This window comes from Centroberyx gerrardi, chromosome 9 (assembly GCF_048128805.1).
Source record: "Centroberyx gerrardi isolate f3 chromosome 9, fCenGer3.hap1.cur.20231027, whole genome shotgun sequence".
Lineage (NCBI taxonomy): Eukaryota > Metazoa > Chordata > Actinopteri > Beryciformes > Berycidae > Centroberyx > Centroberyx gerrardi.
In genome coordinates, this window is record NC_136005.1 from 12,371,265 (window position 1) to 12,397,974 (window position 26,710).

Here is a 26,710-nt window from a genome sequence, read left to right on the forward strand (position 1 = left end):
ACAACCTTAGGGAAAACAAATGTTTTACTAACAGACAATAAACACAACAGACAAAATTATCATTACAACAAAATGTGAGTTTTATTATGAACAATGCTACAAATTGGGTGACTAAAACAGACTGTGAGAACAGTTACTGGAGGCTTTAGGGATTCCTATTCCTTCTCTCCCATGGACCAAATGAATAAAAGGTTGGTAATCCTCCCAGGAGGTTTGCACGCCATTTTCATCAGGTCTGTCCTGTCCGCCAGGCGGGTTTACAGACAGACCGTCACTGGTCTGGGGTGGAGCCAACTATATCCACTGGTACTTGGAGAGTGGCGGAGATAGAGGGACGAGGGGATGGATGGACGGATGAAGGGACGGAGTATCAGTAAGTGAGGCATCAGTCAGTCATTATGAAATTACAGGTACGTGGAAAGATCCTTCTCCACCACCTGGAATGAAAGCAAGGGTAGCAGTTAAAATCTAATAATACATCTTGCACTGTTTGTGTGAATGCTGGGATGGGCTTCCCAGAAAGATCAGTGCAACGTTACATCATATATTCCAAAAGGACCGTCTCTCTCAATTTTGCCCTTTCATTTTCATTCACTCCAACCGTCCCATATTCACAACACAACACTCAGCGACAATTTTACACCCGGCCCAGTTCCACAGAGTGACAGAATATGAGATATGACAAGGGATTTCTTGTCAGTTTTTCTGACAGTCTAATAGCATAACATAACAAAGCTCTTCCCCATGTCAGTAGTGATTCTGAAGACAAATAATCACACAGACACACAGGAGAGATGGTCGGCAATATGAGAGAGGATATCAAAAAATTATTAACCAGCTATTCACTATCTGTGGTAAAGTGAGAGGGTTATTTTCTACGTACACTTGGATTATCCATAGGTCCGTATCTCTTCATCACCTGCCCCTCTCTGTTGATCAAAAACTACAAACACAGAGAGAAAAGGGAAAACGAGTTGAAAACGATTAAAATACACTCAAAACAATGAGGACATAAAAACATTGAACAAAAAAAATACAATGAATAGCAAAGACTTGTTAAAAGCATTTACAGGTGTCTAATAAATAGTCTATATCCCCATGTGTTGCAGGTGCATTTATACACTTAATACATATAATAAGATGGATTACAGAAAGATTACATTGAACACATAACACTAAACTATAGACAGATGGCAGCAGCTTAGCTTTCACTACAAACCTACCTTTGGTACAAGAATAGATGATTAATTGTTAGCTCTGCCAACTCTGGTGACATTTTAAATATCTAATTATAACTAACTACTTAAATATTTACCTTGGTGAAATTCCACTTGATGCTGCTGCAGGGGCGAAAACAAATCACATGTTAGAAAATAACAACAACCACATTGTCATCTAAGTAATTAGTATGTTGGACAGTAATTTATTTAGAGGGGCTGGTGTTAATGCAATCAAAAATATAATTACCAGTTTGTCGATAATTATTACATCATTAAAGTGCTAAAATACCTTATATCACTGGATCAGACAAGCCTTTCATTCATCATCACATAAGCCATTTCCTTCCCCAGTAATCAATCACTATTTGTTCACCGACTCAATCATTTACCACTTACTTTCCCAGGAAGCCTCTCCCGTTGGGCTGCTCCTTCAGCCACTTCCACAGCGGGTGGGCATCGGCCCCGTTCACATTGATCTTACTGAACATGTCGAACTGAGCATTGTAGGATTTGGCAAACGCCTTGATCTGAGATTCAGTACCAGGCTCCTTTGAAGTAAAATAAGTGAGAAATGACAAATGAACTGGTCAGTGCCATTCAGGCCTTGAGCTGGTCTAACCGCCCTGTGGGTATGTGGCAAGTGTGGTAAGTATGTGGTGCACTGGCACTGTTATCTGAAGTTTTAGTTTAATTCTCCACCACGCTTACTAAGACACTCACATGCTTATATGGTCTCATTCCAACATGAGAAAAATATGACACCTAGGTTGATAATATGGAGTAAAGCTGGCACGGATTACGCCATTAAATGATTTTGAAGCTATTAACAGACGTTATAAACCCTTTCTTGACAAAATAGTCTAATTCAGTATGTTTTTATGTTCATCAACTAACAGAGCAGTACATATTTCACTCATGCTATATTCCAAATCCTCACCCTGATACACTATCATTTAAGTATGTTTGTGTGTGTGTGTGTGTGTGTGTGTGTGTGTGTGTGTGCTTACATTTAGCCCCTAGTACAGAGCAAGTATCAGTATTGTGTGTAGGTAATTGGTAATGATATAGACACCAATTTAAAATACAATATAAATAATACAGTAATGAAGTAGAAAACTAAAACAATATTGATAATAAATAAAAAAATAAAAGGCCCAGCAGTATAGCTTTAATGGAATAGTTTCCATCCAGATACAAGTGATGTTCCTTTCACACTGGTGGATACACAGATTATATGGATATTGTAGATATAAAACATTTTGGGAATAAACCCATCAATATTGTCAGTAGTTAAACGATACACTGCAAGGTCTCATCACAGACCATATCTGTGCTTTATGAGCTGCAGAATGAGGAGACATTTTCAGGTTATAATCTGGGGCCGTGTGTTGAACTGTGAGTGCATGAGGCTTCATTAGTAAAACATTCCTGTGTCACCTACCTGGCTCCCAAACTGGTTGGAGGGGAAGGCAAGGATGCTTAAACCTCTCTCAGCGTACTTGACGTGCATTTCCGCAAACTGAGAGTAGTTTATTGGGGTTTTACCTCATTTAGAGGCAACGTTGGTGATGATGACAACTTTCCCCCTGAAAATACAAAGAGACACATACATAATGTTTTAATGACGGATGGATTCTAATGGGATGCTGTGGCTCATTTCGCTCATAACCGCACCTGTATTTTTCAAGGGACACCATATTGCCATCAATGTCCATCGCTGAGAAGTCATAAATAGACGTGGCCGTCTGCCAATCCTCTGTCGGGGTAGACTGTGAGGGAGAGAGGGGTGAGGGGTGGGGGGTTAGAGAGGGGAAAAAAGGAGAGGTGAGTGACAACTTTGCGTTTATGGAGCCTCTTTCCAATGAATATGATCTGACAATGTCACTACTTTCTGCTGTGTGAATATCTTAGGCAACAAGAGATACCAGCCAAAGTAGCGCTGTTATCTCTTTATCTGACAGCCATGGAGAACATGCATTCAATTCCAAGAAGTTTCATCTCCACAGAATGTAAATCATTAAATTCTTATCAAAAATAACATCAGAAAAAAGGAAACAAAAGCCTAAACCTATAGAGTCCTTCCGTGATTCCCTTCACAATGATAAATTCAGTTCAACAAAATAATCCTGACACCACCCAAAAGCAATTTCCAACACTGCAAAATGACACTTCAGTGCTTTAACTCTAGGAGGAGCACATCACACCATTTAATTTAAATTAGTCTTACCATAGCCTGCAGCAGGACAGAGAAAAGGACAGTGGACCCTAGGAAACGCATGACTGCGTTTCAGTAAGGTCCCCTGAAGGCAGAAAGCGAATGTATCTCTAAACCCTGCGCGACTTCAGCCAAAACCCTCACTGCCGGACCTCACCCCTAGAACTGAAACAGTGGTGTGACACACATTTGAGTGTCTTCATTTAAGGGGAGCAGCTGATCATTAACAGAAAGTGATAGGCTGTGATTCTCCAACTGGTCCCTTTCTGATAAACTGATAAATCCCCAACAGAACGACGTGTACAGCAGTCCACAGTCCACAACATTATCATAAAAGCAAGAATACTGTCGACTCCTTATATGAGGTGGTGAGTTCCATGTGATCAGGGCAAAGGTGAAACAGTCTGAGGAAATTAATTATATAATGTGCTGCTGTTACAATATCTGAATGGAAAACAAACGGTTACATCAGTGAATACAGCACACGTAACCTGCTAAACCCCACCCAGACTTAACGGCTGAGCAGAAAAGACTGGTTTCTGTTTTGGAGGTTGACATAGCAACAAACCATTCCACTGAATAATAATAATAATAACCCAAGAAAACAAGGGCTACAGAGCCAATGTTTTGATTGAGCAATTAGAAAATACTATTACATCAGTAACGCTATATGATATGGATGATAATATAATAATATAAATAATCAGTGCTTTCTGAACTCATGTAATAGCAGTCTGTATCTGCCCGGTTAATTCGAATGTATTTGTGGTGGTAGGTGGGTTGGCAACGGGGTGGGGGGGGGTCAAACAACTCTACTGCCTTACAGTCTAATTAGCAGACTGCTGCATTTTGTGTATATCTGGTTGTTTGGTTACCATTTGGCACCCTAGATACACTGAAGCACTTGTTTTGTAGTCTATCTCCCTTGCCAACTTCTCATGGCAAACTTGAAATACCTGTGGGACTTTCTTTTACACAACGTTACACAACCAGGTTAGTGTTTGAGCAATAACATAATCTGATTTAGGATAGATTATTTCGCAATTTTCTGACAAATCTGAATCACGCTTTACAGTTTCGCCCAGTACACTGCACCAATGGGCTAGTTGTAGCAAGCATGATACCATTGATAATGAGTCACATACAAGAACTCATATGAAAAAAATACATTTTATATACTCCAGTATGTTTACAGATACTGTATGATTCAAAAACATATAGGCCAACAAAAACTGTCCAAAAAGTGTTTCTATATGAAAATGACATTGATTTGAAATATACACTCACTGAGCACTTTATTAGGAACACCTTACTAATACTGGGTAGGTATCAGCTTTCAGCTCAGTGTCAACCGGCTACCAAAGTGACATCCGCCTCAAGGTTTGACGTGTTGCATTCTGAGATGCTGTTGTGCTCACCACAGCTGTAAAGAGGTTATCTGAGTTACTGTAGACTGTTCTGTCAGCTAGCACCAGTCTGGCCATTCCCCTCTGACCTCTCTCTTCAAGAAGGCTTTTCTGTCCGCAGAACTGCCGCTCACTATCTTCTCTTACACACTTACATACACATGAGATAGCCAGTTGGATTCATTGATGCATAATGTTGTACAATGTTCCTATTCTAAACGCTGCTTAACAATGTACATGTCAGGAATTGTCTGCGGCCTTGGGGTGGGTGGGGGGGTTGACGTTCTATGCTGTCAATGTTTGTTTTCTTTTGTAAACTGAAAATCTATAAATAAAGTGTTTAAAAAAAAAAAAAGAACTGCCGCTCACTGGATGTTTTTTGTTTTTCGCACCATTCTGTGTAAACTCTAGAGACTGCTGTGCGTGAAAATCCCAGGAGATCAGCAGTTTCATAAATAGCCTACTCAAACCAGCCCGTCTGGCACCAACAACCACGCCACGATCAAAGTCACTGAGATCACATTTTTTCCCCATTCTGATGCTTGATGTGAACATGAACTGAAGCTGCTGACCTGTATCTGCATGATCTTATGCATTGCACTGCTGCCACATGATTGGCTGAATGGATAATTGCATGAATAAGCAGGTGTACAGGTGTTCCTAATAAAGTGCTCGGTGAGTGTATTTTGAGTGGCCAAAATATATTTTGGATATAGCTAGGCTACTTGCAGATATATGTTGTGACAGTACAGAGGAAGAAAATGGATTTCCAGTGTCCAAAACATGCCACGTTATTATATTCTGAAACATTAGCATATTCTGAAGAACATGTGAGATGTATTTTATCGGAAACCACAGAAGAGAACACATGGTTTGCTTAATAAAGCAGGAGTAGAGAGCCTAGTCCCCTTCAGATTCACACATTAACTAATTTGGCACATTGGTTTGTTATGAGATTCTGTTAACTGCATAGGATGCTGGTTAGGTAGATAAACTATCAATGCCGAGATAAAGAAACATCACCGTGTACCAGACAACAGGCAAATAAACGCTCGTGGTATTATAAAAGCTCTTTGACACGAGCTTGCCACTGTATTTCCCAGAATGATAAGCCTATCAGCTGACACCAGCAGGCAAAGCAACGATGCTGTTACTACAGGACACATGCGGTGTCACAAGAGGACACATTTGCCTACAGTGCCCGTGCTTTCTGCACCTTTCAAGCTCCAAACCCAACAATTCAATTAATGTACGACAAAACATAGTGTGTGGTTTTTTTCGGCTGTGAGTTAAATATGGTGGAGTAACTGTTTCTCGATACAGACAGAAACCCTGCCTACAAAGGTGGGAATCATGGTGTCAGAAACGGTAGAAGATATACAACAATTGTCGAAAATATTATAGGCAACATTAAACGCGGTGATTCATTAACGCATATCACAGCGCCCACACTGCACGTAAGAGCCATGCCAAGTACTATAGGTTTACGTTACCATTGTGGATAAAAAATAGTACAGTACGAATGCCAGTACTACTCCGCTGCTCGCCAAAGTCCCAAATGTCATAATCAGATACACGAGCCTCATTTTAGGCCACATGTAGTGAGTAATGGTTACATTTGAACTGCAGACTCCGCCTTGTTTGTTGTGAAACCGTAACAGAGAGCTGGAAGTGGCGTGTCATTACTGTCTGAATGTAGCCATCCATGAAGCCAAAATCCCCCAGTATTTCAACTTTGCTTCTCATGTCCGATACCTTTTTGTATGCCTGAGTCACTTTTATATAAAGATATTTTTTCTCGCGGTACGCAGGAAGAAACACAGACTGCCCAGGTGACCAATTGCAGATTTTCAAGATCTTCAAACAAAAAAAAATATAGCAAACGTTTTGGTTTTACTGTACACGTTGTGTAAACAGTTTACTTCGGTCGGTTATATGTTTATTTTCCATATCAAACGTAGTTGTTTGTGAAAGGAACGCACTACTACCGCGTACGTCATCAACTTGCGCCGGTAAACGAAAACGTGCGTCGCGTCGTTAGCAGGAAAGAGAGAGAGAGCTGATGAACTAAAATCAAATTTAATCCAAATCTAGCGCGGGTTAAACATTTGAGAGGACATGGATGACGAAGAGGAAACATACAGACTATGGAAAATTCGCAAAACCATCATGCAGGTGGGTTAGATTTGAATAATTGATCACATCTTCAAACACTAACGTTCGCTAGCTTAACTGTTAGCTAAAGCGGCTCCGTTCTGACTGTAGTATGTTGTATTGTTATGCTAGCTAGGGGATACTGTTATCACTGCTGATATAGGTCAGTCTGCTGATATGCCGACAAGCTGTTTGTTGCCGTGTTGATTTTGGCATTGTGATTTAACAGCTGACCCTGATTCATTCGTACCGGTGGTTATAAGTTATGCTTTTTTGGAAGTTTTAGCTAGGTGAGCAACAGAAATTAAGTAACTGATCGTTGTAACATAATATCATACTGCGTCTCCATTCGTAGTTGTATGTGTCTAGTTTGAAGATCACATAATATGCCGGGTATTGGTCCTGTCTTTTAGCTTATGGTTTGTCCTGCAAACTATTTACCTACTTACTCACTGTTTACTTAACTGTTTGGTCTCATTTCTGTGCTTCCAGCTGTGCCATGACAGAGGCTATCTGGTGACCCAGGACGAGTTGGACCAGACTCTGGATGAGTTCAAGAGTCAGTTTGGAGACAAGCCCAGCGAGGGTCGCCCCAGACGCACAGACCTCACCGTGCTGGTTGCACACAATGATGACCCCACCGACCAGATGTTTGTTTTCTTTCCTGGTAGGTTGATGTCAAATTTTAGATGCTACAATAGCTAACATTCCATTTTCAAACAATTAATACACAAACGGTAAGGGAAGCACAAATAAGGCCGAATATATACCACTCTCTGTCTGATGATAAATCTGAGTAAGTCATCCTTTTCTCCACCTGTCAGAGGAGCCCAAGGTGGGAATCAAGACGATCAAGATGTACTGTCAGAGGATGCAGGAGGAGAACATCACACGCGCCATCATTGTTGTTCAGATGGGCATGACACCATCAGCCAAACAGGTAAAACCTTAGTTGCAGAAATTGTATTTACCTTACAATTTTATTTTAAGATCAAGGCTGCACACAAGTTACAAGTTACAAGTTTCCATGATGAAGAGGTAAAGTGTATAGTATTGGACTGTCAACTTTAATCATATCTTGATATTATTGCCTTTGTTTTACCTCCACTCTGTTTTGGATGCTGCTTTCTCAGTATACTGTATATCACTGTGTATTTATGGACATGCTCCTTATTGTCTCAATTTTCAGTCTCTAGTTGACATGGCACCCAAATACATCCTGGAACAGTTTCTACAGCAGGAGCTGCTCATCAACATCACAGAGCATGAGGTAAACAACAGATCAAGTTGCCTGCTGTGTTACAAACTCATTGCCAGTATATTTCAAAATAGCCTTGCTTATGGTATGAGTTACACAAGGCCTCAGATGTGGAAGTAAATTTCTGTTTCTGATGCAGTTCTTCCTTGTCTTGCAGCTTGTTCCAGAGCACATTGTCATGACAAAAGAGGAAGTGACGGAACTACTGGCAAGATAGTATCCTTACACACACTGCAATACTTTAATGCCTCAAATTTTACTTAAGGGGGGGAAACGAAGACACTTTATTTTTGCCTGTAGAAAATGTGCATGGTCATCTTTCGGAGTAGTTACAATGCAAATTTTGTGATAAAGCTTGAAATGGCAACCTTAATTGAACTAAAGACTAAGACTAACTGAAGACTGCTGTCTAGCTGTATATACTGTAGTTTATGACTACATGTAAATACACATTTGTCGTCATTCCTTTACATTTCTACCTCAGTAAACTAAAGGAGAGTCAGCTGCCAAGGATCCAGGCCGGGGACCCTGTGGCTCGGTACTTTGGCCTGAAAAGAGGACAGGTAACACGACTACATGTCCCTTCTCATTCACTTAACACATGTCACTACCACATTCTTCAATGAATGCTTACCTAATGCTGTTTATTTGGTCTTGAGTAGGTCAAGCAATAAAATGCTTTTCAGAAAGTGTCCAGTCAGGGTGTTTGGCCACTGAACACTGAAACAGCTTTTTCAGACCCATCTTCTACTTGTTTACAGCAGAGATGAAGATTTTTTTTTATCACATTTGAAGCACAGGGAAATGTGTGCGATCATAAAATGCATTTGCATGAATAGTATGATGGCAGACTTGCACAGCAACGCTCAGGTGGCCAGCTCTATTTTGCATATAACCCATCCCCCCTCCAGAAACCTGCATCATTTAAGTAATTATTCGCCCTTGACAGCAGTACCTATTGTTGAATGCCTTTAATGTCATCAGTGTTGGACTATCCCAGTATCCAGGCTCAAACTATACTTCTTTTTAACTTTCCAGGTAGTAAAGATCATCAGACCTAGTGAGACTGCTGGGAGGTACATCACATACAGACTGGTCCAGTGACAGTTAAGTAAGTGTTAAATTGGTATAATCTGCAGAGTTTGAACAAAGGTTGCAACAGTTTAAGACATTCATATTGATAAAGGCAAACATCAGCAAACATTGAACCTGTAATGTTAGCTCATGCATTCTTGAGCACAATGTCAACTCTCAGAAGAGAAAGGTTTATGATGCCTTTTTTGTTATTGTTTGTTATAATACTGTGATTGTTCTAATATTATTCTATATTGTCCTAATATAATTTAAATGTAAATTTATCTTGCATGCTCTTCTCATTTGCCAGATGTTCTTCTGGATCCATATTTAAGAGAAGCAGTAAAGGAAACCGAAGACGTTCCATCTTTCATCACCCCATGGATTATTCTTCTGCTGTTGGTCTTTTCTATTTGAAACTTTAGCTTCATTTTTCAATTTACTTATGTAATTACTAATTTTGTAAAATAAACCCCTTCAAAATGGAACCAAATGTTGTTTTCACTAGCTGTTGTAGTTCACATCGCTGACTTTTGTTGCAATACATTTGAAAGGCAAATTGAAGTTTTTACCTTAAAGCAGGACACCACTCATAACTGCATCTTCCCCTCATTAACTGACTATTGCTTTAATCAAAGGATGCTATACAGTATTACACTGCTATTAATGTTTTTAAATGCCTACCTTCTTTTTCCTTTTGAAAGCCATGCTGTAGCTGCTTTAGTTTGAAGCTTTCAGATTGGCCAGTGTATAGTATTCTGCCTCACATGTAGGCAGATCAAGGCAACTGCCCCGGATGGTAAAACAGTTCCCTTAAAAAATTTCTTCAGCTCCCTCAAATTCCCCTTAATTCAAATTTTTTTCTGGTGAAGCAAATAAGTCTGACTCAGACAGACTTGTCTGGACGGGGATTCATCTTGCTTTGACTAAACGTGCTCTTCAATATAAACCACGTGGGTGAATAATTTTGTTCCTGCTCACCTAAAAATAACTCCACTTCCCTGTTGTTTTTACTGGCTTTCACCTGCAAAATTTACAGCACCACCACGTCAATATGTAGAGCTGTGAGAGTGACACTTGTACATGAAGCAATGAAACTTGGACCGCTTTTAAAATATAGAAAATTTATTAAAATAATAGAACAAACATCCAAAACAAGGCAATACAGGCAACATTTATAAGAATAAAATGCAGGATTTATTTTTTAAAATTTTAGTGCTGAAATAAAACCAGCAGCACTTTAATAAGAGGAATTATTTGCTTAGAAAGGCATTGCACACAACAATCTGAAATGACCCTTTTCTACCGCACTAAGCATTACCGAAGCCTTTAAGAGCAATTTGTAAAATACTGTTTAAAAATACTAACTGGCACAAAAGTACAATTCTAATGGTTCAAGTCAAAGCCTCTTAAAATGACACAGAGTGATTGCATCAAACAGCAGTAAGCGTGCAGAGGTTCCATTGCCAGAGAATACAGCTTGCAATATCTACACAGACTAAAAACTAACTTGATTTTTGATGTACACAACAAAAGAACCCTTATACAAATTCAGTATGGTTCATCTGCATTTTAATGTGTTCAAATCTGGATTCGTGCCATTCAAAAGAATAATTCATTCTTCCTACTGAGGCCCTGTTGGCCAGTACACTTTCATACACACTGAATTTGATGATGATATCAGACAAACTCTGGCTCCCGGTCCTTGTTCCTGGTCAGGGGTAGTTTCTTTCCGCACAGGCGCGCCAACGGGTGTCCCGCGAGGCTCAGGACGGGGGAGTAGGGGTAGTTGTTGTTGGACTGGTTCACGTTGAGCTCCGCCAGAGAGCTGCTCAGATCCTGCTCTCCTCGGGTCTCGTCTTCTGGCGGCTCGCTGTCTGGCGGGGCCGGGGGCTCTCCTCCTTCAGACGGCTCCGGTTTCTCCCGGTCCTGATCCGCGTCTTGTTCTGCATCAGTGTGGGACGTAGACTGGCTGGACAGGTCCAGACTGTCCCTGTAGCTCAGCTGGTCGTCGTCCATGCTGACCTCGCTCTCCTGCTTGATCAGCAGGCCATGGGAGTGCTGGGAGTGTGCGGTCCTCTGGCCGCTCTCATCCAGCTCCGAGTCGGAGTCTGGAAGCTGCTCGCTGGAGCCCAACGACCCCAGAGAACTACCTGGATGGAGCAGAGAGAGAGGGACAGTGGTCAGGAAGGGGTTCAAGAACTAGGTACAACTGAACTGAATTTTAAATGGAGAAGGCCTGTTGAGGAAATAATTACATTTTGTGTGAGAACATGAGTGAACTTCTTTGCATAGGTAAGTAGGAACTGGAAGTTAGTTCAGTTACAATAATTACGTGTTGTAACTTTATTATGCAACCTAGGCGTTATCAAAACTTACCACATCCCTCCTCCATCTTGTCAGAGTCTGGTTTGTTCTGTTCCTCTCCGCCTGCCTCTTCCTCTCCGTCAACAGAAGAGCTCTCAGTCCTGCCGTCTGTATTCCCACTCTGAACCAGCAGGAGGAGACAGTCAGAAGTAGGCCAGGAGATAGAGGAAATGATGAGGTTCAAACAGGGAACAAGAAAAACAATGTGTACCTGTTTCTGGGCTGTCTTATTACCGACAGTGTATGACACATGCAAATGAAAAAGGGAAGTATTGAATTCAAACAAATCATGACTGTAAAGTGATTGGTGAAATGGGTGGGCTGACATTTTAGTGTCTCTGTATTTGCTCTTGCCTTTCTACAAAGAGGTTTTAACCTTTCCTTGACAAACCTTCAGTTTATATGATGTAAAAAAAGTAAAATTTAAGATTTTATTGTTAAGAATAACAGTTTTTGTCCCCTCCATCACACACACAGCCCTACCTGTTGAGTGGAGGTGGAGGCAGTGCGGCTGGTGATGCTAGAGGACGAGCTTTTGGACTGGAAGATGGATGTGTAGAAGACGATGAGGGCCTCTACGATGCGGGCCTGGTGGGGGTAATCCACCAGAGAGGACAGGGACACCGTGGCCCCGGTGGGACGGGGACGCATCAGCGACGGCCCAAACACAATCCCCAGGTTACTGGGACTCATCTTGTTGTCCTGCTCCAGCTCCGCAATCCTGGGAGGAAAGAGGAAGAAGGGATGAATTTGACGGTTCGGTGAGAAATCCATTCATCAAAGTCTGGTCTTGTTTTTTACCTGGCTATATAAATAGAATTGGCTTTCAAACGGTGTCTGTAAAGCAGATAGCTACTGACCTACGGAGGTGGCGTGTGAGGTAGCGCAGCGTAGCGATGTTAGCCTTGGGCAGATCCTTCAGAAGCTCCTTCAGCTTGTCCACCAGGACCAGGACGTCCGGGTCGGTGTCGGGGCCCAGGTCCACCAGCTCCGACCCCCGGCCCACACTCGGGCTCACGCCGCTCGACTCGGCCTCCTCTCCCTCTGGCGTGTCTGCCTCGTTCTGCAGGCTCTCCTTGGCCAGTCCCATCAGACTGTTGTACTTGCGGAACGGCATGATGGGCTCCGGCAACTGGGAGTGAAGGGGAGGGAGCGAGGGTGGATATAGGAGGAGTGTGTGAATCATATACATATGTCAGTTATATCAAGAGAAAATCAACCCTACAACAAAGCTCACATATATGTATTATAGTCTGATGGTCTTTTGCAGTTTTGATTTGTCAACATGACAGGTCTCTACTGAAACCAGGAACAAGGTGACAATAAATCACTTTAATCAAGCAAATAAAAGTCACTTCAACACATCTGTTTGACTCGTGCGTGCGGTGGCATGCCTGGTTGCAGCTGTACCTGTCTGAGGTAGAGCTTGAGGACGTTGCTGATGTCGTGTGGCGAACACTGTGACAGTTCCACCAGCTCCTTGCCATTCTCAAAGGCCTGACACAGCTTCTCCACACGAGTCTTCACCCCATTCACCCTGTAGATACCCTGGAAAGAGGTAGAGGGGTTGATGTAAAACACTTTAAGACACTCCTGTGTGTGTGTGTGTGATGTGTTTGCGTGAGCGAGAGAGAAGTAGAGGCATGAAGTGATACAACCAAATACAGCACTCCCTCACCTTCATCTTGAGTGCCCGTCTCTCTATCTCAGCGATGCACTTGGTGATGATGAAGGGGATGCCGTCACTGGCGCAGCTGGCCACCTGAGAGAAATCCCTGCCGAACAGCTGGAGACGACCCTGCAGCTTCTTATGGCCACACTGGATGGCCAGCGTCTCCAGGCAGCGCTTGTGGCACGACAGGAAACACTGTGAACACAGAAGAGACGCTGACAGGTTTAGGCAATCACCAGAAAGTATTTTGAAAGTCATTTTAGGATGCTCGTCTGTAACTCTGTCAAATTTTCCTGACACTTGGTTGAAATAAACCAGTCAAGGAGATGCATGAAGAACTGCACGATAAAACTACTTTTCATGAAATAATACATCTCTCTTGGAGCAGCCATCTCTCCAAGGGCTTGGTGGTACGGGACATGATGAGGAAGAGTCCTCTCACCTCCTCACACTCGGCCCCCTGGAAGTAAACGTAGCTGTCACACTCCCGGCACTTAGCAGGGGTCCGTAGCTTCCTCAGCCGGTGGGTCTGTGCCGCTTTGGACAGGCCGATGTTCCGGAAAGGTCCGGTGGAAACCACAACGTCAGGCTCCATGCCGTTGATATCTAGAGAGGACGAGCCCAATTATACTCACAGACAATTCTTAGACGATTCAGTGGCAGCAATCATAGTCATAGTTTTGTGAAGAATTAGATCAGAAATAATTAAAGAATAGAGAGGACAATCTGTAGACCATACTTGTAGTTTCAAAGGAGGCCACGTTCCCGTCCTTCTCATCTGCATCCTCATTGGAGGACATGGTTCCAGTGGAGGAGGTCCGAGCAATTTTAGTGATATCACCTAAAATAAATAAATACAGTTTAAAAATGCATGCGCTCACACTCACACACTTAAACATACTGTATGTCTTTCAGTTGAAGAAAAGCCAGTGAGTTTTTCCTGTTTTTGAGGTGTCAGGTGCTGCGGCTCAGGTTAGTGTGAATCTGTTCCAGCGGGAGCGGGTTGCAGCTTACTTGTGCTGGCAGAAGGAGACTCCAGGCCTCCCTCTCCTCCGACGCTGTCGTCACTCACTGTTGAACCCCACGACTTGTGGCCCCGTCCTGAGGAAGAGACAGACAGAAGATGACGGGAATGGTCAGTACGAAAATATTAAGTTTATTTGGCTAAATACAAAACTCCCCTTGCAGACATTTTCATTTTCTAGTCCATTTTGTCCTATGTTGTAAAACTATCAACGATTTTAGGATGATGAACTGCATAACACTCACTTAAATCTTCACATAAATCCCTTTCCTAACCCATATACTGTTACATTACAAAATTGTATCCCATGGCAACTACCCCATCTGGTAACTCTTGAAATATGCAATGAAATGCATAATATAAACCACAGGCAAAGCTCTGGTCTGCATAGATGGCTCAATAATACGATACTAAATGTGTTTACAAAATCACAGAGCAATAATAATAACAGCAGTAGGCATCACTCACTCTTCCGGTTGGCTTCTGTGTCTCTGCCGTCCCCAGCTCCTGTGTCCACGGTGCTGGCAGGACTGTCTGTGTTGAAACTGTCGTTCCTTGGCCTGTGGCCCTGCCTGCAACAGTGGTGACTTATAAGTAAAGTAAATCATTTCAAAGTGACATATATTTATTAGAATTATTTCAAGTTTCATTTGAAAACCTATGCATCTATTGATAAAATGTGCAATAATTATCATAATCACAACTGTCATCTTCATCTCTGCCCCAAACTGTCACTGTGATGGAGCTCCTTCAGCCTGTGTTTTGACTCTGGCATCACTTACTGTGTGGAAGCGGTGCTGGAGGGGGAGTAGGCCTCGAACGTGTAGTGAACAGCAGGCTGCTCAGGCAGCTGCAGGTCTCGGACATAGGCGGCGTACTGCTGGCCGGGGTCGTACAGCTTACTGCTCTCACACAGAGTCTGGTAGTGGACGGGCAGAGCTACAGTCTGCATGTGCATGATCTGGTAGTAGGAGATGGTCGCCTGGTGGAAGAGGGGACAAAGGGAGGAGTTAACAGAAGTCAACAAAAGGATCAGGGAAGATCTTTTTAATGGCCAGCACATGGATAAACGGACACTTGTCAGCTTCCATCATCATGCTGTACTTAAAGGTCCAGTGCAATGAGATTTTGATCATTATAGTGAAGGTTCGGTTCTCACTCAGTCCTACAAGCTTTGTACCATCTAACCATCAAAAACTGAAAAAGTGATGCTCTGTGTGTTAGAAATCAGCATCAAACTTTTCCTGACCGAGCTGAAATCTTTGCACTGGATCTGTAACTATATAAGTTGAGGAGAGGTAGCAGGTTGACACTAGTCTACTGTAGTGACGAGGACAATCACAGTGAGGTCTTGTGTGTGTGTGTGTGTGTGTGTGTGTGTGTGTGTCTGTGTGTGCTGACCGAGCGCAGGGTCTGGTCGCTCTGTTTGATGACCTCCTGCAGCTGTCGCAGCACTGTGACCTTGGTGTGCTCCAGCTCCAGCTGCTGAGTGGTGGCGTCTGCTATACAAGTCTTGTAGGTGGCCTCCGCCTCGTCCGCCTGCACGCACGAATACACACACACAAACACACACAATCTTAGTTTGTGTTCATTCTCTTTATCCAAACACCCATTGGATAAGAAATCTTTCAGATGTGAGCCTTGATAGATGATGTGTCAATCATGACATGGCAACCAGAGAAAAAGTTCAGAAACGCCATATAACTGTTTAGGATAAATGTAAATAATAATAAATGACTCAACTTGCAAGAATCATCACAAAGCAGAGATAAGCCCGCAAAATATCAGACACAGCAAAAAAAAAACAAATGGTGCTCAACATGAAAGATGGGTATGAAAGGCGAAACATTTCCTGAGGTTAAATCTCCTAAAAACCTATAAAATAAAGAATTGAAGTTGGACTGAATCGAGTTGTAGGTGTTGATGAGGACCTTGTTGCGAGCCTCTTCCTCTAATCGTTTCTTCTTCTCCACAGACTTGGCCGTGGATCCCCCTCCCTCCTCCTCGGCTCGGCTGGCGGCTGTCTTGGCCTTGTCGTACTCCTCCCAGCGGACCATGTAGACTTGCTTGGCCTTCCGCAGGTTCACCTCACACTCCATCTACACACACACACACACACACACACACACACAGAGTATAGGAAATAATTTCTGGTCCTTTCTTTGCATTTCCTTTTTTACTTGGAGATAATAAACCAAAACAGACCACTGCTTCATCAAATCCTGTAAATGTTATGTGAGCTTCATGATCAAGTGTCAGAATCAGACAAACATGTATTAAGCAAACCTGTTGGACACACACACACACACACACACACACACACACAGAGAGGAAGAGATCATACCAGTTTTCTCCTGGCTCTAATCCAGTGCTCCTTGATCTCCTTCCGTCTCTTTTCATGCTCCTGTTTACGCTGCATCAGAGGCTGCACAGACAAACACATAAAACAGATTAACATGAGGAGTGCAGAGAGAATCATGTCACAGGTCTGATGAATGTCTGCTTATGGACAGTATAATGTGTGTGTGTTTGTGTGCATGTATGTGTACCTCAATTCAACTTTGTCATTCCACCTTACACAAATGCACAATGAAACTTTTTCATTTAATTTCAAACAAGAGTAAATATAAGAGTAGTACAGACGATAGAAAGAAGAACAGTGCAACAATGCAATGATAGGTCAAGTACTGTGTACTGAAGCAATCAGTACTACAATAATAACAGTAGCTGTATAAGTAACTGCTGCAGGGTGATTCAAGTAGTTAAGCATTAAAATCACAGTATTTGGGTGTTAATCAGTACAGGATGTGCACACAATTCAAGTATTGCAGAGTCACAGTTAGACAAGTGACTGGTGCATCAGGTAGAAAGTTCAGTGAAAGTTCACCTGGATGAAGGTCTGGTTGTGAAGTGTGGTGTTGGCCTGCTGAAGCCCCACAGTCTGCTCCTGGTCCTGTTCCAGAGCCAGAGAGTAGATGGAGAAGAAGGGCATGTGGGGCTGGTGGGAGAGAACAGCACACAACACACACACACACACACACACACACACACGGGAGGAGAAGGTATGAAATTGAACAGAACAGATGGACAGATCGCTAAAAGTGATTTTCTAGTCAATAGTACATTCTACATATTAACAGTTCAACATCACTGACAACCTGTGAGAAAGGTAGAGGTGGAAAAAAATGATGTTTACATGTGTGATGCTGTGTTTGCAGGAGTGGTAGAGTCTCTGGAGGCCCTTGGAGAACTCCATCTCTGGAGGGGAAAAGGTAAATAGAGTAAGAGAGTCAATTAGCAACTGAATGTGTAGGGCAAAAGCGTTAAGACAGCCTTTCTATGATCGTCTACCTACCCAACGAAGTCCGCTTCTCCACGTAGCTCATCAGGTCCTTCATATACTTGGAGATGGTCTTGGCGTAGAGCAGAGCAGAGTCCACTCCTCCCTCGCTGTGCTGGAGGATAATGTCCACCTCCTCTGCCCGGCCTACACATGAACACACATGCAGTGTTACTGTGCTGCAACAAGCGCAGATTCTGTGCCGTTCCACAGTGCATAGTGTATAGTTGTTGGAGAGATGAGAAGAGGATTATGGGAGGTGACAAATGTGCAGCTAAGGTGTGAAGATTCATAGTTAAAGTGTCAATTGGCAAGATCCTGTTTTGATGCGTTTGGTGGCAACCCGTCATTTGTCATTGCTGTGGCGTTTCTGCAGTGAACTTCCCAGATATCACTTTGCAATCAAACAGCGCGTCCGGTGCTGTGGCGTCTTCTTTCTTTGATTTTCTGCTGATGAAGTTTCAGTTTCTGTAGGTGCCACTATTTTGTTTGTCGGCTCAGCTATCACTGCTCATGCCAACTACCCACTTCTTCTTTTATTTATTCCAAACCAACTGTTGCTGCTGCCGGCAACGTAAACGCATCACTTCCCGTGTGCCGGATGATCGTATTTCCGGGGTAAGACCTACTTGACGCTGGGTGTTTAGAACAGCAAATGTAAAAGCTTTCATGACCTGTTTATAGGTTGAATCACTGTTGTGTTATATCAATCAGTGATAGAGTGTAGCAAACACTGATTTATTGATTTATTGAACATTGATTTATCTAAAAATGTCACAGATTATTACTTTAAATGTGAAATTCTCACAATAATACAACTTTTACAGGAGGAGAGAAAGTGAGAGGAGTTGGGGGATGAATGTGGAAGGCCAGAAGGGCAGCAGGTCTCACACATGGCACTTGTGTGGGACTTGGAAAGACAAAGAGACTCTGAGAGCAACAGAGTGAGCAAGAGCAAGGGAGCGAGTGGAAGAGAGACACCGATCCCCTACCCATGTCCTGCAGGTCACTCCTGAACTGGCCTCCGTCTGCTCCCTGGCCTGACGCAGCGTACAGGTTCTCCATCGACTGCAGAGGACGAAGAGTTCTGTTAGATGACTCATTACTGACAAGTAGAGCACAAACCTCAAAGGGTTTTTTCCCCAGTGGAAACTAGGAGTGGAAATCTGTTATGCAGAGTGAGGCTTAATCCATGGCTGTGAACCTGATTCATCATTAACGACTACTTCTGTATTAGTTAACCCCACTATTTTTGAAATTGGCAGACGCTGGTGGCACTGTGATACTCGTCTGATACGGGTGCTGATACTGATGTTATGTACCGTCTAAATAATGCATTAACATGAAATGAAAGCACAAAAGATAAGATTGTGCACCACAATAGCCACATTGTGTAGGTCTGATGCCAGTAGATTGTAGTGATGAATGGGCTTAGAGGGGGACGTGTTATCTGGTATCTCAGAAACTGCCTGCTTGTATCCGTGTGTGTGTGTGTGTGAGTGTGTGTGAGAGAGTGTGTGTGTAAAAGGAACTGGCAGAGATAAAGAGACACAGTGTGTCACGGTCAAGAAAATGGCCTGACTGTCCTGGAAATCTCAGGCTGTCTCCTCTTGTGACAGAATAGTGTGCGTGTGCAAGTGCTCTCACACACAAACACACACTTTGCACTTAATTAGACACATTTGTCTGTACACACACACACACACACACACTCACCCTGCTCTTCTCAGTAGGCAGCAGGGAGAGCAGGGTGCTGCTGTCCACCTCTCCCATGAGCAGTTCGGACACACTGGGGGGAGACACAACATACAGACCATTACATCCAGAACTATGGCAGCAGCACAAAAACACGTGATAAATGTGATGAAAAAATGTGGGAGAACGAATGTGTTCAAAATCAGACATCTCATTTCAGAAATAATGATCTATGTTTGTGAAAAAAGGGGAGACAATGGTAGAGAAGATAAAAAATGAAATGAAAAGGAGGAAGAGGCCCTAAATACGTAATGATAAAAATAAGTTTCATCCCTACTGGCTTTTTCCTAGTAAGTCTGAGCTCACTCTCCAATCTCCATGTTGCATTTCTATCTGTCAAATTACCCCATTTGTATTCGTTTTTCTTCTCTGCTTTATCCCCGTCCCCTGAAGAGGCCTTGTGCCATCTGTCATTATGATTAAGTTAGTCGATCTGTCTGCTACAATACAGGTTAAATAAATAAAAAATGACATCTCCATCTTGATCTTTTTTTGCGTTCATGTCAGTAGGGAGTCAGAGAGAGGAAGAGCTGATGAGAGATGAGGAAACAGCCGTGCCAGGCCGACCTCAACTGTCTCTCTGCCAGCTCACTTCCTCCTGTTGTCTAAGCCCTTAAATGGCACACAGAAGCAGCTTGTGATAAATTGTGAGCAAGTATACGTAAGGAACAAATTTCCCTCTTCATTGTCTATTCTCATCATCAAAATCTTCTTTTCAAAGAGAGAAAAAGTTCGGGTACAAATATACTTGGATCGTTTCCGGCCTGCCTGTCAGTTGTAACTCAACGTCTCATTGTCACAGCTACACACATCACTCTTATGCATTTCAATGTCCAAGTGGGAGAGAGTGTTTCACATGTTTCTCCTCAGTCGATTGCAATCTGTTCACTCAACAGCCCGGCAGTGAACAGTGTGTCGTACGTGGTAGAAGAGAAAAACCACTTCCTGTTTTCAGCTCTGCCGCATGCAAACGTGTCACCATCACTGCACTTCTCTCTAATCTCCCAACAATAGACAACGTTGTACACGTATCACACACACACACACACACACACACACACACACACACACACACACACACACACACACACACACAGCGCCTGATTCTGTCTGTAAAGGAGGCAATATCTGTGCAGACACCATCATGGAGACTCCGTTGCATGGCTCCATTTCGTTATCGTAATCGAAACTATAATACGCTCCTTGGATCGAATACACCGACTTATCTTTGAAATACAAACAATACCAGAAAGGGTTATTATTAGGATGAATGGGTTGTAGTTTGAATATTAGAAAGACAGAGGGGTTATGAGGTGAGAGGTGTAGCAGATACTATACTATACATATACTATATGTAGCAGATACTCACTTGCTGCTAAAAGCAACTGCGATGGTTTCAATGGCTTTCTCAAAGTCCTTTTTATCTGCCTCGTTACAAAGCTCATAGTGGAAACCTGAAAAAAATCACAGAATAACCACGAGTTTCACTCAAGGTTAGGAATATAATGTGTATAATATTAACCCGTTTTTAACAGATTAAGAAAACAGAAACCTATTCATTACTTACATCACACCAAGTACAAAGGATGTCAAGTTCCCCTTTTATATTTGATTTTTAGGATGAATGAGGACCTTCCCACCCCTCACTACTGTACAATGGATAAATTAAATCTATGTATGCCACTCAAAAAATAACGAGAGGGAGGTCCACAACTTTTCACTGGAACTTGCCAACTATGGATAGATTACATGGACTCTAATTGTTCCTAGGAATAAGTAACTTTAAGAGTGTTTCCAGAATAAGTCAATTTATGAAGAGATGAGAGGGTCAGTGAGGGGCAACAGGAAAAGATTGGGAGGTCAACGGGGGAGATAAATATAATATATCCACAACGTAATATGGATATGTTTGCTCACTGCTTTGCTTAGGTTTAGATCAGAGCTTAGTGGACAAGTCTGTTTGTATTTTAGAAGGCAGACTAGTAGACTACACATATGATGTTATGGATTTATTGAACCCTGACAGATAGAAATATGGCATTCAAGATCAAAGTAATCCAGCACACACCAGGGGCCTATACTACGAAGCAGGATTTGGGGTTAGCGAGCTAGCTTTGCGTTTAACCCTGGCTTTTCGGTCTCACGAAGGTGGTTCCCTTTTAACCGGGGTAGATCACCATGGTAACTTATGCTGCACGGCTAACCTGCTCCGGAGCAGGTTCAGTTCAGGGTATCGGATCAAAACGTATGAAAGGCCTTCTGACCAATCAGCTCTCTGGAAACAGGGAGTCACCATTCCTACAGGATCCCGATATGGACAAATATACAAATGAAAATCCCAATAAAAAACTGAAACCTGTTATTTTTGAATGAACAGACAGTAAGAAGTGCTGTTCGCAGGGTGACGTGTTTACAGACCAGAATCACGTTGTTTTCCATGATAACTTATTATATCGGAGATATAGCAGGTAGGCTACTTAATTGACCATATTATTGATGGATTAAAGTTACTGTTGCATATATTAATTGCGCTGACTTTATTTAATTTGTTTCCAACAGTGTTTGGTTCAGTGTCGGCTATTCATATTCCATTACCGCAGCCCGAAGAACATGAGGCCGACTTTATGAATAGAAAATCTTTTTACAGCCTCAATGTGTCCACAAACTATTTTATCAATGAAAAATATGCCCACTGTGTCCTAATGACGGGGCAGTAATCCTCTCTAGCCTTGGAAGCAGAAACAACTTTTACTTTTCGCGGTTATGTTTTGTAATGCTGACAGTTATTCATTATAAGACTTTGTTCTTCTTGAGAGAAGAACCCAATGTTAGTAGCTATCCATTTCTTTCCGATACCCATGTGTTGAAAATGTCAGCAGGAAATATTAGGGCTTATATCATCCTATAATTAGGTCTATTGTTTATGGCTTTTATTGTTTGATTAGCCTATTTTATTATTTTCGCCTATTTTTAGGCTATTACTTATTTTTATAGTTTTGCGCTTATATTCTATGTCCTTTTCCCCACTGAATCATATTACTTTTGCTGCACAACTATCTAATTTCCCCACGGGGATCAGTAGTTTCATCTTATCTTATCCGAATTGTCTGATCTGGATCTGTCCATGTTGCAAGTGATTGGCTATTTGTTACAAACCCCGCCTCTTTCATGTGAACGCGCTCAGCTGGATAGGTAAATCCTGGGTTGACAGAGCCAGTTGATAACCAGCTACGTGAGACCGGTTATCAGGATCGCCAATGTTAGGTTTAGTGAAGCCGGCTAACTCAAACATACCCTGACTTTGTTGAACTTGCTTCGTAGTATAGGCCCCTAGATTGTTCAAATCAACTTTTTAGTTTAATTCATATAAAATATTGGGGCGAACAACGCTTTTCACATTGTGGCTTCTTCAGGTTCGCTCTAGATAGAATTATGGCTTTGTATATCTTATTTCTTGACATTTTCAAAACACAATTTTCCCAAAAAATATTTTAAAAATGAGAAAAATACATATTCAGCTTGTTATTTTACCTAAAAACATATCCTACTCTTGATATTTGTTTTTCCATGAATCTGTGTGCACACTTGAGGGCCTCCTGAGCAACTGACTGACCTTTGACCTTTGATATGAGTTTGCCGGCAGCAGTCAGGATCTCCACGGTGTTGAGCAGAGGATAGGTGCTGATGACCTGACGCAGCACCCGCAGGACCTCCCCCAAACACTCATGGGCCAGGGGGCGCCGACTCTCCTTCTTACCTGGGAGAGAGGGAGGGAGAGAGAGGGGTGAGAGGGCGAGACGATCCCTCGATGGTCATGACAGGACAGAGACGGGCGGAGAGACCGACAGGCTGACCGCACGGAGTCAGGATGACGATAATGGGAAAACAAGACAGGCTGTCAGACGGGTCAAGTCAAGGGAGACAATGTCAGCGCCATTCCAGCTCCTCTGCTTTGATGTCAGTAGTGACACATCTGCAGCCTACTTCCCCATTTCCTCGTTTCAAACACGGACGGACACACACACACACACACACACACACACACACACACACAGGCTTCTCAAACGTTTTTGACTGCTGTTGCACTCTCACCCTCCTCCACATTTTTTTTTTCCATCAAGGCAGCTCACTCAGGAGGCCAGAGGGCAGCCAATCATCCGTCCACAAGCAGTCTGTCTGTGGATGTGTGTCAGAGTGTCTGTGCTACAGTAGCAGACAACATAAGGGCAGAGTGACCTGAGGTTTTTGTCACACAGAGAGGATGTGGTCTATTCTATTGTTTTGCCAGATTAGAAACTAATTCTGGTGCTGCTCCGTCAGCTTTCTGTGGCTGATGAAAATCAAATGACCTTACTGGGAGATGGAGATGGAGAAAACAGCTCACTTCAGCTTGTGCACTCATCACCGCGCTACTTCTTGACTTTAGAAAAAGGGTTTGAGTCAGATGTCGGGAGAAATAAAGGGGACCTGAGAGACGAGGGGAACCCCAGCGATCGTATTCGTCAGAGTAAGGACGGAGGAGACGAGACGAAAGCTCTGATCGTGCTGCTGATGTAATAGGTGGACAGGTCACAGCGATGCAGCCGGCCTATCAGAGGAGGAAGTGTGAACGAGGCCTTTCTGTCAGAGGCCATCCATCATGGCTTCCTGTTTAGAAAGCTCGCGCTGGGTGGAGAACACGACAGAATAGAGCCAGATAAAGGCAGACAGACATGCATATAAACAGAGAGCGCTCTCATCTTTATCATGAGACCTCTGCTCTGAAAAATGGCTCTCAGCTGTAGAGAAATGACCTGCTCTGAGGCCTTAAATACTTGAAAATACCCCTCTGCCACTTCTTTTTAAGCCGAAAGACATCCAGTTTGTTTAGCAGAAAACATTATGCCTGAGGTGGGACTCGGTCTTTACTCCATGTGGTCTAGCCATGGGAGAGCATAGGTGTTCTGCCACTGTGAGCCTCGCTGCACAGTGCAGGAGGGGAAGAGAGTGTGTAAGAGGCTGCAGTAAACAAGAAGCTGGTTTCCTGCTGGAGACAAGAGTGCGGTCGGCTCTGTGGGCGCAGCGGAAACGCAACCCTTCAGTTGGAGAGAGGAAGCTCAGAGCCACTCGTTAGCTCGCTTGTGCAAAATGGCCCCGCCCTTTCCCCCTCCCCCCTCCCCCATCCCCCTCCCCTCCCCTCCCCTCCCCCCACACACACACGTGGTGGAGAACAGGGGAGATGGAGGACTCTGAAAAGGCCCTTTGTGGATTCCTTGTGTCCTCCTTATCAAAATGGGTTGGAGCAGGCTGCGTGACCCCCCCGGCCTCACAGGGCCAAGAGGGGAAGGACGAGGCTAAACAGCATTGTTCTGGCCACATGCTAACGTGTGCCGCGTCATGTAGGACGACCTAAGATTTCACGCACACTCACACACATACACAACGCAAAATAATAACACACAGCAGAAACAATGACATACTGTCACCACCCAGCCGCCAAAAATCATAACTGACAATGAACAAAGACACATTAATCACACACACACACACACACACACACACACACACAGAACTGTTTTGTCTCCACAGTTGTGAAAACAAGCCCTATTCATATCCCCACGTCTGCGATCCCAAGCACAGGAGGAGGTTCAGGTCTCATTCCCAAGAGAGCTTGGCCCAAACCCAAATCAACCCATAGCATGTGTCCCCAAACAAACTTGTGTTTCTGTGACTTGTAATTTGGCAAAATTGCACCCAGCTTACAAGACAGAGCGGAGCCTAACCAATCCTGACAGTCAGTAAATATTTGGGATCCTCTAAATCATATATCACCCTTTCATGAAATGCTCAGGGGGAGCGGGCTCCTGCGGGTCGATTTTTGGCTCGCTCTCCGTCTCACCCCTCTGTGAACTGCGCTTGGTGGAAGTTTGCAGACAAAGCTTTTCGAGAACAATATTCTTCATACTTTCTCTTTCTCTCCTCTCACCCTCGGCCATCACCACGTCCTTCAGCTTGTCCACGGCCTCTGCGAAGCGCGCCACGTCCCTCAGCAGGGCGGGGATGTCCTCCACCTCGATGGCCGTGCTCTCCGGACCTTCGGGTGGGGGGGTCGGGGTCAGCGCCCCTTTCCCCTGGCCTTTAGTGAACACCCATGACTGGAGCGGGAATCCTGAGAAGACACACAGATCATCACTCCAGCAAACATTTACAGCCTCCAGATGACAATAATGACACTTATGGGAAAAAATACTAGGAGCACCTTTCTAATATCGAGTCCCCTTTTGCATAATCTGTTCTTTACTTGTCTCAAGGCTTCAAAATCATTCTGTAAACTGCCCTTCGTTTCCATCAGCCCCTCATGACTGAACTGGATTTAAAAGGTGAAATCAATAAAGTATCACAACTTTGACTTGTAGTCACCTGTAGGGTTGCAACTAACGATTATTTTCATTATCAATTAATCTAGCGATTATTTGTTCCATCAATCGATTACTCATTTAGTCTATAAAATGTCAAAAATAATGACAAATGCCCATCACAAGTTCCCAGAGCCCAAAGTGATTCTTAAATTGCTGACTTAGTCTGACCAGCAGCCAAAAAACCCTCGAAGTATTCATTAAATAATGATATGAAACAGAGAAAAGCAGCAAATCTTAGCATTGTGAACCTGTGACCAGCAAATCTTTGCTATTTTCACTTGATAAACGACTAAAACGATTAATCAATAAATGTTCTGTCGACCAACTGATCGATTAATCGACTAATCGTTTCAGCTCTAGTCAGCTGCTCAGTCATGTAAGCAGAAGGTGTTCCTAATATTTTGCACACTCCGTGCATGTAATAACTGCAAGCGTTTTTTCCACTAGATTTGATATTTGCTTTTGGTATTTGCGGTTCATGTTGATGTTGATGTTTCAGGCTGCTGTGTGGATGTGACGGGTCAAGCGCAGCAGACAGGAACAAGACGACATTCCACCACATTTCATCAACAGTTACTGAAGCTGTGAGCAGACCTGCAGCGCTGGCGTGTCTGCTGAGGGCGGTCGGCCTCTTCAGCGTGGCCACAGGAGACGGGCAGCCCACCCCCTGCAGTGCGGCCAGCTTGCTGTGCTGGGTGCTGGGGGTGCCCGGGCAGGACAGGGACGGGTCCTGGAGCCCGGCGGAGGTGGTGGTGAGGGCGGCAGAGGAGGAAGAGGAGGAGGGTGAAGAGGAGAGGGTGACGTCGGCAGCATCTCGACGAGGCTGC

General features: G+C 43.4%; 3 protein-coding genes across 6 annotated transcripts in view; 1 reads left to right on the forward strand and 2 right to left on the reverse strand.

The window, feature by feature from the left end:
* Positions 1 to 56: 56 nt before the first annotated feature.
* gpx4a (glutathione peroxidase 4a) lies at positions 57 to 10,216 on the reverse strand. 3 transcript variants are annotated; one of them, XM_071925994.2, is made up of 7 exons: positions 10,012 to 10,216; positions 2,895 to 2,989; positions 2,662 to 2,806; positions 1,617 to 1,768; positions 1,316 to 1,340; positions 884 to 943; positions 57 to 437 (listed from the first exon to the last, which is right to left on the reverse strand). In XM_071925994.2, the coding sequence occupies exons 1-7, from the start codon at positions 10,033 to 10,035 to the stop codon at positions 405 to 407; spliced, it is 534 nt and encodes a 177-aa protein (XP_071782095.1). In that variant the 5' UTR covers positions 10,036 to 10,216; the 3' UTR covers positions 57 to 404. The 3 variants fall into 3 exon arrangements, with proteins under 3 accessions (XP_071782095.1, XP_071782090.1, XP_071782094.1); XM_071925989.2 differs by lacking the exon at positions 10,012 to 10,216 and adding an exon at positions 6,335 to 6,472; XM_071925993.2 differs by lacking the exon at positions 10,012 to 10,216 and adding an exon at positions 3,448 to 3,643.
* Positions 6,644 to 9,830, forward strand: polr2eb (RNA polymerase II, I and III subunit E, b). Its single transcript, XM_071925988.2, has 8 exons — positions 6,644 to 7,016; positions 7,488 to 7,662; positions 7,820 to 7,935; positions 8,185 to 8,265; positions 8,411 to 8,469; positions 8,738 to 8,816; positions 9,292 to 9,364; positions 9,638 to 9,830. Exons 1-7 carry the CDS (start codon positions 6,960 to 6,962, stop codon positions 9,355 to 9,357), a joined length of 633 nt encoding a protein of 210 aa, XP_071782089.1. The 5' UTR covers positions 6,644 to 6,959; the 3' UTR covers positions 9,358 to 9,364; positions 9,638 to 9,830.
* A 218-nt stretch (positions 10,217 to 10,434) lies between the features above and the next one.
* Positions 10,435 to 26,710, reverse strand: part of arhgap45b (Rho GTPase activating protein 45b) — an 18,658-nt gene continuing 2,382 nt past the window's right edge. For both annotated transcript variants that reach the window (XM_071925986.2, XM_078285584.1), the window contains exons 2-24: positions 26,478 to 26,710; positions 25,451 to 25,633; positions 23,099 to 23,242; positions 20,855 to 20,939; positions 19,447 to 19,519; positions 18,723 to 18,798; positions 17,746 to 17,877; positions 17,587 to 17,648; positions 17,278 to 17,388; positions 16,735 to 16,815; positions 16,322 to 16,489; positions 15,792 to 15,929; positions 15,173 to 15,372; positions 14,859 to 14,962; positions 14,381 to 14,467; positions 14,106 to 14,207; positions 13,809 to 13,972; positions 13,373 to 13,561; positions 13,105 to 13,242; positions 12,555 to 12,826; positions 12,178 to 12,415; positions 11,707 to 11,815; positions 10,435 to 11,480 (exon numbers count right to left, since the gene is read on the reverse strand). The exon at positions 26,478 to 26,710 is cut by the window's right edge and continues 17 nt beyond it. In XM_071925986.2, the coding sequence (XP_071782087.2) occupies positions 11,008 to 11,480; positions 11,707 to 11,815; positions 12,178 to 12,415; positions 12,555 to 12,826; positions 13,105 to 13,242; positions 13,373 to 13,561; positions 13,809 to 13,972; positions 14,106 to 14,207; positions 14,381 to 14,467; positions 14,859 to 14,962; positions 15,173 to 15,372; positions 15,792 to 15,929; positions 16,322 to 16,489; positions 16,735 to 16,815; positions 17,278 to 17,388; positions 17,587 to 17,648; positions 17,746 to 17,877; positions 18,723 to 18,798; positions 19,447 to 19,519; positions 20,855 to 20,939; positions 23,099 to 23,242; positions 25,451 to 25,633; positions 26,478 to 26,710 (3,562 nt within the window). In that variant the 3' untranslated portion in view covers positions 10,435 to 11,007. The remainder of the gene's footprint in view (positions 11,481 to 11,706; positions 11,816 to 12,177; positions 12,416 to 12,554; positions 12,827 to 13,104; positions 13,243 to 13,372; positions 13,562 to 13,808; positions 13,973 to 14,105; positions 14,208 to 14,380; positions 14,468 to 14,858; positions 14,963 to 15,172; positions 15,373 to 15,791; positions 15,930 to 16,321; positions 16,490 to 16,734; positions 16,816 to 17,277; positions 17,389 to 17,586; positions 17,649 to 17,745; positions 17,878 to 18,722; positions 18,799 to 19,446; positions 19,520 to 20,854; positions 20,940 to 23,098; positions 23,243 to 25,450; positions 25,634 to 26,477) is intronic.